The following is an 11,860-nucleotide window of genomic DNA, read 5'->3' as shown; positions in this document are numbered from 1 at the left end:
GCAGACACAGTGGGACAAAGGAAATATTATCATCATCTCCATGTTACAGTTTGATAACCGTCTATTCCATTTCTCAGGGCTGTGTGGCTGGGCAGTCTGTGGGTGGACAGGTGACTTGACTGAAGTGCTGATGTGCACTGGCTAGTCTCTGCTTCCTACAGCCTAGACAGGGCTATGGGAAAGTAAGTGTAAATTAGCTGCTTTCCTTTGGGAACAAGAGGCTTTTAGGTTAAAACCAAATTTTTTGTCTGAACTATTCATAATCTAGCCAAGCAGCGAATGTGATCTGCTCTCTACCTTACATCACAATTCACTCTGCAATTCCCCAAGCAAAATAACCACACCCTCATCCCTTGACTTCTATTCACACAGCCCAAATCTCCTTTCTCACAGTAACATAGAGCGAGTACTTGATATGAGGCACCAGAGGCAAGCACTTTTCAAGAACTAAAGAGACAGGAAGTAATAAACATTAAAGAATAAAAGATTCCTCTTTTTATTAACATCATTTTACTATTTTGTATACAATACACAAATTATAATAATCCTTTACAAGGGCAAATTACAGGGTTATTGTGCTCAAAACACAATATTTTGAGACAATTTAGTGGCAATTCCTCCCATAGTCGCTTTACTCTAACATAAGAGGTTTCTATTCCAAAGAAACTGTGTTAACACTTTTCTGGGCTGAAAGTGAAAGGAACGTGTGTAATGGAGGAAGGAAGGTGTCGTGTACAGGCATAGCATAATAACCCTTTAAATAGTTTGTGAGCCTTTTTGTTCCATTCCCCATGTTCAGGTTTTTTTAGAAGTTGCCAGAACCCAATCAGAGCAGCAATGTGTACATGGAGGAATGCCTGGCATGTTGTGTATTTCCAACAAACACATGTTTGGACCCCACTGTACACATGTGGTTCCTTCATATTACGTTTGTGTAAAGAGAAAAAGATAAGATCAAAACTGGAATTACACTAAACTATAAAGTACATATTGGGCCAGATCCTCAGCTGGCGTAAATAGGCATTGCTCCGTTGAAGTCACTTTAGATCAGTGGAAGATGTGATCCATTTTTGTTTACCAAATCTCCTAAAATAATGCAGGTAAATCTCTGTCAATAGCACTGTCTGCAACATGTAGAAGCAAAGGCAAAGTGTACTTCAAAATCTCTTCTCAGAGAAGGCATTGGCTTGGCCCTGAAGGAATACCCAGGAAAAGTGCTAGAAAACCAAACCACACCCTGCTGGCTCAGAGCACTGAGTTTCCCATTTAAACAGCTGCAATACGCTCATATTATGTGTTGCAGTGACAAGTCTGCCAGGCTCTTGCTACCCGCATGTAATCTCGCTATCTTGAGCATTCCGTTACACATTTGCTATGTGTACCGACACGTGACAGGGATCTACACAGTGCTGACGGGTAAACGGCCAATAGTGCTGATAGCATCACTTCAGATGATCTCAGGGAGACTCTGTTAAAGAATGAAGCAGACACAACACTAAGGCCAGGCCTAAACTACAGGCCTATATAGATATAACTACGTCGCTCAGGAGTGTGAAAACTCCACACCCCTGAGCGACATAGTTATACCGACCTAATGCCTGTGTAGAGAGCTTCTCCTGCCAACACAGCTATTGCCTCTCAGGGAGGTGGATTAACTATGCTGACAGGAGAAGCTCTCCCGCCGGAGTAGGAGCATCTTTCAGTAAAGCACTACAGCCTTCCTAAAATATATGAGGAGAACTTTGCAAAACACTGCACTTATCTTGGGACAGCCTGGATCTGGTAGGGGTGTGGGGTGAGTGTCGCGGCAAAGTGTCCATCCTCTCGAGGCCTGGCCTGGCCCTCAGGGAGATGGAAGGTGAAATGCTGCAGCAGGCTAGTGAAGAAGAGGAAGAGCTCCATCCTGGCTAGTTGTTCCCCCAGGCAAACACGACGACCTGCAAGCGTGGGAGTGAGAAAAGAGGGAGGAGGCAGAGAGGAGGAGGATACAACACCACATGTAAATGACTAGTCACTGAAGGAGTAAGACCCTTACTGCACACCCACAGGTTGGAGTGAACAGAGAATCTGCCTCCCTATGCAGCAGATGGTGAGTCTCCCTATTCTCGGACCCTGTGTGAACAGGAACAACTAGGAAACACTTCTCCAGACCGATCAATGTTCTATTTAATCTGATTGCCTGTCTCTGATGGTGGCCAGCACCAGAAGCTTCAGTGGAAATCATAAAACCAAGGACTGTCAGTTGATTTGGAGAGGGGAATTACTGCCTCATTAGCCTGACTCAAAAGGGTCAGAGACACTCTAATACACAGGGCTAAATCCTCAGCTGGTTAAATTGGCATAACTCCATTGACGTAAAAGGATCTATGATAATTTACACCAGTTGAAGATCTGTCCCATACACTCTCCGTGGAATTCCGTGCAAATTTGACACCATCAGATCAGGATTAAACAAAGACTGTGAATGGCTATCCAACAACAGAAGCAGTTTCTCCTCCCTTGGTGTTCACACCTCAACTGCTAGCAGAGCACCTCACCCTCCCTGACTGAACTAACCTCGTTATCTCCATACTGATTTATACCTGCCTCTGGAGATTTCCATTACTTGCATCTGAAGAAGTGAGGTTCTTACCCACGAAAGCTTATGCTCCCAATACTTCTGTTAGTCTTAAAGGTGCCACAGGACCCTCTGTTGCTTTTTACAGATTCAGACTAACACGGCTACCCCTCTGGTAATTGTGTTTTTATGCGTTTAGATATATACCGTCAACCTCTAACAATGTAACTGAATGTCCTGTATTCTGTTAAGTCAGAGATCAAAAGGAGATGTTAACATTTAGATGAACTGTGAATGTAGTAATAGCACTGTCTTCATTCTCTTTGAAGTATGTAGTAAACTACCTGTAAATGGCGGGAAATGGGCAGTTGCCTTCTGTTAATCCGTGCAGCTAATTACCAGTGGTGCTTAGGAAATAGGTGGTTACTTCAAGACCACTATTGGTCACCCAAGGACTGCACGCTGTCAAGAGGCTGCTGGACAACTATTTAAAGAACTCTAGGGCCCTGAGCCTGTTATCTCAGATCTGCTGAAGCTTCATCAGGGGAAGTTTGAGTCACAACACTGAGGTCTCCAGCTCCATTCTGGATCACCCTGATCTTGGATATTGGACTTTGAACTATAAACTGAAGAACTGATTCTGGAAAGGACTCTGCAATTCTAGAGCTCACCCTCTCTACTATGAAACTGGCGTAAGAACTTTGTTCGTATCTGTATGTGTAATGATCTTTTAACCAATACACTCTCTCTTTTTTCTTTTTTAATAAATCTTAGTTTTGTTAATAAGGATGTATTTGGGTAAGATCTGAGATATTCATTAACCTGGTGGGCAACGTGTCCGATCCTTTGGGATTGGTAAGCTTTTTATATGATGAACAAGGTTTTCGGTAATCTTCATCGTATCTGGAGACTTGGGTGTCTGGGTGGGAGCTCAAGGGTGGGTTGCATTAAGGGAACTGTATTTTGGCTTCTGGGTAACCAGTAAGGTATTGCATTGTAGAAGCTGTTTTGTTGCTGGCTTGGTGAATCTAAGTATTACAATAACCCCCACTTTTGGGGATTGTCTGCCCCATTCGTTGCAGTTTGCCCTAATTGAGCAATCTCCGCATGCCCCAGTCACACCTTGTTATGGGTTGACTCAAAACCTCATTCAAACTGATGTGTGAACGTGCCTGTCACTTACAATAGTTGTAAGAAATACTTAAGGGGCCACACCTAATACAAGGCCTAATGAAATCCGCCCAGAAACTAGCATCAGGTGGGTAGGGAGTTCCACTTGCTAGTGTGACCAAGTTGGGGGGGGGAGGGGTAGCGCAAGAGCGCGAGTGGAAGGGGGTTGCGAGTCTGTGAGAGAACACACAGAAACTGAGAACAGACAAAAACAGAGCGAGGCAGAGACAAAAGCAAGAAGGACAAGCAGTAGAAGCCTGTGAGTGCAGTGAGACCCTAGGAAAAAAACTTTTGCATCTGTTGGCAAAAGAGGCTTTGGGCCATAAGCTAAGCAATTGCTCCTTTTGTTACAGGTTCCTCCTGAGTTCAGAGAGCAGGACTTTGTACGTTCATTATAAATAAACAAGATGGCATCAAAGAAAATACCTGACTCCATCAATTTCTACTTCCAACTGGAATGTCCCCAGGGCCCTGAAATTTGACAAACATAAGAACAGCCATCCTGGGTGAGACCAAAGGTCCATCTAGCCCAGTATCCTCTCTTCCAACAGTGGCCAATGCCAGGTGCCCCAGAGGGAATGAACAGAACCGGTAATCATCAAGTGATCCATCCCCTGTCGCCCATTCCCAGCTTCTGGCAAACAGAGGCTAGGGACACCATCCCTGCCCATCCTGGCTAATAGCCAATGATAGACTTATCCTCCATGAATTTATCCAGTTCTTTATTGAACCCTGTTAAAGTCTTGGCCTTCACAACATCCTCTGGCAAAGAGTTCCACAGCTTGACGGTGCGTTGTGTGAATAAATACTTCCTTTTGTTTGTTTTAAACCTGCTGCCTATTAATTTCATTTGGCGACCCCTAGTTCTTGTGTTATGAGAAGGAGTAAATAACACTTCCTTATTTACTTTCTCCACACTAGTCATGATTTTATAGACCTCAATCATATCACCCCTTAGTCATCTCTTTTCCAAGCTGAAAAGTCCCAGTCTTATTAATCTCTCCTCCTATGGAAGCCATTCCATACCCCTCATCATTTTTGTTGACCTTTTCCAGTCCCAATATAGCTTTTTTGAGATGGGACGACCACATCTGCACGCAGTATTCAAGATGTGGGCATACCATGGATCTATACAGAGGCAATATTATATTTGCTGTCTTCTTATCTATCCCTTCCTTAATGATTCCCAACATTGTTTGCTTTTTCTGACTGCCACTGCACATTGAGTGGATATTTTCAGAGAACTATCTACAATGACTCCAAGATCTTTCTTGGGTGGTAACAGCTAATTTAGACCCCATCATTTTATATGTATAGTTGGAATTATGTTTTCCAATGTGCATTACTTTGAATTTATCAACATTGAATTTCATCTGCCATTTTGTTGCCCAGTCACCCAGTTTTGAGAGAGCCTTTGGTAGCTCTTCACAGTCTGCCTGGGACTTAACTATCTTGAGTAGTTTTGTATTATCTGAAAATTTTGCAGCCTCACTGTTTACCCCTTTTTCCAGATCATTTATGAATAAGTTGAAGAGCACTGGTCCCAGTACAGACCCCCGGGGGACACCACTTTTTACCTCTCTCCATTCTGAAAACTGACCATTTATTCCTCCCCTTTGTTTCCTATCTTTTAACCAGTTACCAATCCACGAGAGGACCTTCCCTCTTATCCCATGACAGCTTACTTTGCTTATGAGCCTTTGGTGAGGGACCTTGTCTACATGCTTGTTGACCCCCTCAAAGAATTCTAGTTTCAACTAGACATTGAGATTGGAAAGGGGCAACGCTTATCTAGTGTGGCTGTGGAGCAAATAGGAAAGGTAGAGGTGTTGTGCTTTGCGCTGCTAAGGTACAAATACAGAGCTAGCTAACAAAAGTCCATTATTGAATTACGTGAGGCTCTACATCAGCGGGTCCCAATTTTTTTGCCGGTGTGACCCTGTTTTAATGCACTATTTCCTGCTAGAACCCCAGAAAACATGGAGGAGCAAAATGGTGTCCTCTGCACACAAAGGATTGCCACGATCCCATGTGCTGATGGCACCACCCCATTTGGGGTTGTGAGCCATATTTTGGGAACTGCTGCTCCACAGAGAGTGAAAGGCAGGCACTGACAAAGAGTGCAGGGGAGACACTCATTGCACTGCAGTTTGGCACTAATGGAAGGTGGCTGCTCAATTACCTGTTTACTGACTAAAATCAAATCATAAAACGAAAAACAAAATTGGCTTTTAACCAAGGGTACGTCCACACTTTGAGCTGGAAGGTGTAATCTCCAGCTCGAGGAGACGTGCCTCCACTAACTCTGAGCTAGCTAGTGTGCTAAAAACAGAAGTGTAGCCAGGGGGGCGCAAGCAGCGGGAGGGGCTAGCCACCTGAGTAGATACCTAGTATCTTCGATGGGATCATCCTCAGGGTGACCAATCCCTCCCATTGCTCACGCTGCAGTGGCTACACTCCTACATGCTACCGCTGAGTTACCGTGGGTATGTGTACTCAACCTGGAACATACACCCCCAGTCTGAAGTGTAGATGTACCCACTGAGCCAATACCTAGCTCAGTTTAGTACCCAGACACAGATAACCCCGCCCCAGTACTGCAGAGTATTCTGGAAATGCGTTAGTAGCTGCCTAACTAACCAACCCCGCTCTGTAACTGAAACGGTTGGCTGCATTGAAACAAACCTAGAAAGCACCAACCACCCTGCTAAGTGTTCGTCGATTTTTGGAGGTGATCCGGTCACTGGGAAAGGTTCTGTGGAAAAGCTATAACACTGCTCAGTGCATAGACCCTTCTGTCTAAGCCCTCACGTTTCCCACTGCTGGAACTCCTGGGCTGCACTGGTACACGCCCGGCAGAGGCCATGCCCCACCAGTTCAGAAATCCCTCTGCTGTTGATGTGGTGACCAGAGGGGTTAGGACAGACCCTACAGCCCCTCCACCAGCCACAGCTGGCCTCCTTTGGTGTCTATCAGAGAATCAGTATTTCCCTCTTCCCATCTCTCTGGTGAGTTTGGAGCATATGGGAAACTGGGAACATCCATCTCTCCTTTATCCCCTACTGATCCATGTACCCCATTGCAGTGGTCCCAGGGCCTCCAATAACAAACGCCTTCCTTTGATCAGGGTGCCTTGCAACAGATAAAGAAGTATGTGGCACACAACAATTTCGATCATGCTTTAACAGAAATCCTTAACTATGACCTCATCCTTTTCCCAATAATACACACCTCACCTGTGTGCACACTGTTTCTAAACAGATTCCTGGGCTTGCAGTTAAGATTTTTTGTTATAGTGCAGAAGCAATTAATGTGTTGCATTCAGTATGTCCCTGTGTCTATTGAATATGGAGTAATTTCTCTGGGGAGATGCAGCATGCTCATGAAGAACACAGCCTAACGTGATGGATGGGTGTATAGGCTTAAGGGACGAAGGTCCTCCTTAACCTGGCAGTTCTGCGCTCCTCAGGGATTAGGTAGGTGGGTTTGTTACATAAGCAACCGGAATTGATTTTTAATAAGTTTATTTTCTATTTAAATAACTACAGCGGTAGAAGATGAGCAATGAATTAATTAAGGTGAGGGTTGCCCAATTTACTGCAGAGTACAGAATACAGGACTGCTTCCCTTTGGCCGAGTGGTTTACATGGGCCCTGGGGCAAGCTGCTCAGGCTCTCAAGGCCTGACCCTAAGTACAGCATTTCAAGACCAGAGTTTCTGCGCTGGAGATATAGAGAGAGGGAGTTATTTTGCAGAGGTTGCATATACTGGTACCACCAGGGCACTGTAGAACAGACCCAGCTCAGCACACGCTGCACTGATCTTCCACATGAGGAAGCTGCTCTCATGATGAGAGGGACACCTTCCTTTAGAGGAGACTCACTTTCCGTAACAGTAGTGGGTCATTTCTCATGCACTGTGCCTCAATTCCACAGGGACGGCCTCTCCCAGTTGCCCCTCCCCTTGGATTTACCTGCAGAGAAAGGCAGGAAGGCCTCTCGCTTCACAAACTGCCCATCTGCATCCAGGAAGTGCTCCGGGTAGAACTGGTGCGGCTTCTCCCAAACCGTTTCATCCTTCAGCACCGAGGACAAGTTAGTGATGACTGTCGTCCCCTGACCCACCCCAGAGAAGAAACAGGGTACATAAGAATTGTCACATCAGAACAGGCCAGTCCCTCTGCATTCAATTTCCCATCTCAAGTAGTGGCCATTGTAGGATGCTTCAGAGGAAGGCACAGAACCCACCTCAGATACCTAATTGTATAATCATAGCACAATGGAGTGGGACACTTTCAAGGCCCTCGCCAGTGCACGGCATATGCTCTGAAGCCTGTCGCCCTTGTACATTGCATGCTAGCTAGACTAAGAGTATGCAAGTGGTGTTTTCAGGGTCTAATGAGGTTCATGGGATGAAAATTGCTTCTACTCCCCAATTTTAGCTCTGGTAAGAGTGTTCTGATTGAGAGACTCTGAACTACAATTCTCATTGTCTTCACAGAAAAAGCGAGATCTTTCCCCTCTCACATGTCTTAGACCTGAGCTAGAGGAGTTTCTTCTAAGGGCGAAAGTGGAATTGAGTATTGTATGGCTTTGGTCTCTCCAGTGAGACTGTCACCAAGGAAGGCAATAATTGCCCGTCATTGTCTCTTGTCTACTTGGAACTGGACTGAGATGCACAGTGGCCTCTGAACAGCCTTCAGATAATAGAGTTTTAGTTGCTACTGTACTGGATTTGAACTCTTGACCTAGCAGGTAGTTTCTATACAGTTAATCAGCATTACCTTTCTCCACCTTCAAGCAGATATACTGAATGTTATAAGATGCCCAAGACAAAATTACAGTCTCCCTTGTAATGATAGCAATCCTTAGTTGCGTTTTAGCTCGATTTGTTGTTTTTTCAGATATCCAAAGACCTGTTGAAGATGGAGCTAACCACATAAACAAGGCTCTCTGAGGCCCAAGCCCTTTCAAAACTGCACATTTGATAACTCGCCAATGGTTGTGTGATTCAGGGCCTGGTGCTCCACCCCCCTCTGCACGGAACCTTGGGGAGATTCACATATGGAATGTCTGCAGCTTCAGGACATAAGTCTGCAAGGGGAGAAGATGTCTGCATCCCCTGCCTGGCCATAGATACCTTTGGAATGAAGTAGCCTTGGAGCTCGGTGTCCCGGTATGTCATGTGAGGCACTCCAACAGGAACAATATCCCCATAACGTTGAGTTTCATGGATCACAGCATTGGTATAAGGCATGTTCGCTTGGTCCTCCATCTTGGGTGACCTGTCCCTGCCAATCACCTTATCAATTTCCTCATGGACTTTACCTGGAAAAAGACACTTTACATCCTCCTCAATATAACATAATGATGTACATCAACACTGTAGAAATGGGGAACCTGCAGATTTACCCTTAAGTTTTAAACACTGTGGGGCAGGGATTGTCTGTTTATTTGTACAGCGCTGGGTTTATATTCTGTGAGTTTGTTAGCCACCTTCCTATCAATCACTGAGCAGTTTACAAGTGAGTCATCTCTAAGACGTGGGTGCAGTGTCTGGGAGGTGTTTGGGGCACTTGGTCAAGGGTCAGGAACGATATCCAGCAGTGGGGAGAGGGCGTGGACAAACTTCTGATTTCTCTCATCTCCACACAACCAGAAAGCCTCTTTGATACCCCAGACATGTACTGCTCTGCTTCCCAACTGCTAATTCCTGACCTCGCAATCAGGTCTTGTGTGTTTGTTGAAAGCACCTGAAAGCAAGAGTGCAAGGGAGGCAGAGTTTACCTGGTTGGGGGCAAGGGGGCAAAGTGAGCCCTGTAGACAGTGGGAAAGAGAAGAATGCAGAATTAGGCGCTGAAGGAGAGCACATTCATCTTCGGTCACTCAGCCCAATTTACATAGTCATCCTCTGTGCTATGGGTTAATAAGCTCATTGTTAGAGACATCCCACCTTCTTCATACTGTATTTGACCCACTTTGTGCCTCCGGCGTTGGCACATTTAAGCAGGTTAGCATTTATCCCTACGGAGACCCTAAGAGAAGGAAGAGTTACCAAGTAGCTACGAGGGTCTCAAAGTGCACTTGTCATGAAGAAAAGTGGTGAGCGCTCCCCCTGACAATGAAATCTTTAACAGGGGCTTTCTCTCTCCCTTGCCATAGATCTTTGCTCTCCCTCTCAGAGTTTTCCAGTGGAATTATTTCCCCAATCACTGCTGTGACTGTTGCTACGGCAGTGTCATATGCCCAGAACACAAAGGTGACAGCAGATGCTAAGAAGTTCTCAGTGTAGGGTGACCAGACGTCCGGATATTATTGGGACAGTCCCGATTTTAGGGGACTTGTCCCATGTCCCGACCTTACATCGGTCAGGACGCCTTTGTCCCGATATCGGGGACCGCAGCCACAGCGCCGGAGCCACCGCTTACCGCCTCCTGGGAGAGCTCCAAGGTCCGCCCCCTGGCAGGAGCGCCGCGTGCTGCAGGGGCGGGGCTTGCAGGCACCGGGAGCGGGCAGAGAGCCCTCCGCCCGCCCGCCCCCCCCCCCGCCGCGCCCCCCAACCCTAGGAGCCAGGGGGACCAGCCTGCCGAATGCTTCCCGGGACGGGAGCCGCCCCAGGTGAGCACCACCGGGACGCCCCACCTCACCCCCTGGCAGGTCCCTCTGGCTCTTAGGGTGGGGGGGCTCTGCATGCTGCCGGCACCTGCAAGCCCTGCTCCGCAGCTCCGATTGGCGCTTTTCCCGGCCAATGGGAGCCACGGAGCTCGCGCTTGTGGCGGGCGCAGCACGTGGAGAGTCTGGAGACCCCCCTCGCTGCTCTCACCCTAGGAGCCAGAGACCTCCCAGCAGGGCTGGTGAGTGCGGCCAGAGAAGGGGGCAGGGTGTGATGGAGTGAGTGTCTGGGAGACTGTGGGGGGTGCTGGGCTGTGAGGGTGTGGAGGGCACTGGGCAGTGGGGGAGGTCTGTGTGTGTCAGGGCCCTGGGCAGTGCAGGTCTGTGTGGGGCATTGTTTAGTTGTGGTGGTGGGGCTGTGGGGAAGGGCACTGGGAGGGAGGGAGGGGAAATCTGTGTATATTGGGAAACTAGCGAGTGGGGGGTTGTGTGTGGGGTGCTGGGTAGCTGTGGTGGGGCTGTGGGCAGGGGGGCGCTGGGCGGGGTGTGTGTGCACAGCACTGTGCATTTGTGGTGGAAGGGTTGTAGGGCGACTCTGGGCATAGTGGATCCAGCGGGCGCTGGACAGAGGAGCTGTGTGGCGCAGCATGGCCCCACCCCCAACAGGAAGGGGCACACTGGTAGCACAGGGCCAGGCGGACCAGTGTGCCTCTGGCTCCGGTCAGGGCTGTGCACCTGTCTCTGTCTCCTCCCCGCCCCCCGCTCGCCCAATGTGTCCTGATATTTCACTCTTGCGATCTGGTCACCCTATTTCAGTGGAAGATGCAGGGTTGGGAGAACCGGTCCCATCTCCACCAGTCCTCTTGCTTACACTGGATGTCAGGATGGAGAAGCATGTACAGCAATGCCCAGCGCAGGGTGGTAGAGGTGGTCTCAGTGCCAGCGGTAAACAAGTCAACTGTTACCATACGAAGGTTGTTGTCACTGAAACTGCTCCCCGCATGCTCTTTAGCCTGAAGGGAACAAAAGAGAGCGTGATTTGACCTTGGATTTTTGTTGGGGAGAGAGGAGCAGACGGGTAGATAGCGGTAATTCATATTCTCAGACTGAAAGGTTGAATTGTTTGCAGAGTGCAGCATAACACGTGCATCTGACAACACACGCCGTAAAGGCTCCTTGGTCACATACATTTCAAGGTAATAATTTGTCCCACACACCATGGACTTCATCCGGAATAAAGCTCAGGACCTTCTGCTCCAGAAACACAGGGTATGTCTACACTGCAATATAAGCCCAGGGTTAGTGGCACTTGACTCAGCTGACCCTGGGTTAGAGAACCCAGAGCTTGAGCATCTACACCGGGGCAGTCAATAGGTGGACGGCAGGCCAAATCTGGACTGCTAGATGCTTTTGAAGAGACCCTGAAATCTTTTAATTTACTTATTATTATTGTTAATTTTTCTCTGCAGTTGGGACCTTGCCTATACCTTGACCAAGAAATTATTGACTACCCCTGCAGAAG

The 11,860-nt window shown here is 47.5% G+C and overlaps 1 protein-coding gene across 1 annotated transcript in view; it reads right to left on the bottom strand.

Annotated features, from left to right (window-relative positions):
- Positions 1 to 1,758: 1,758 nt before the first annotated feature.
- LOC135873112 (cytochrome P450 2D14-like) overlaps positions 1,759 to 11,860 on the bottom strand; it is a 35,284-nt gene continuing 25,182 nt past the window's right edge. Inside the window, exons 6-9 of the mRNA XM_065397590.1 lie at positions 11,210 to 11,351; positions 8,867 to 9,054; positions 7,701 to 7,842; positions 1,759 to 1,937 (exon numbers count right to left, since the gene is read on the bottom strand). Coding sequence (XP_065253662.1) covers positions 1,759 to 1,937; positions 7,701 to 7,842; positions 8,867 to 9,054; positions 11,210 to 11,351 — 651 coding nt within the window. The remainder of the gene's footprint in view (positions 1,938 to 7,700; positions 7,843 to 8,866; positions 9,055 to 11,209; positions 11,352 to 11,860) is intronic.

Source organism: Emys orbicularis, chromosome 1 (genome assembly GCF_028017835.1).
Source record: "Emys orbicularis isolate rEmyOrb1 chromosome 1, rEmyOrb1.hap1, whole genome shotgun sequence".
NCBI classification, from domain to species: Eukaryota; Metazoa; Chordata; order Testudines; family Emydidae; genus Emys; species Emys orbicularis.
The sequence above is the reverse complement of the archived record's forward strand: the minus strand, read 5'-3'. Positions and strand labels throughout refer to the sequence as shown.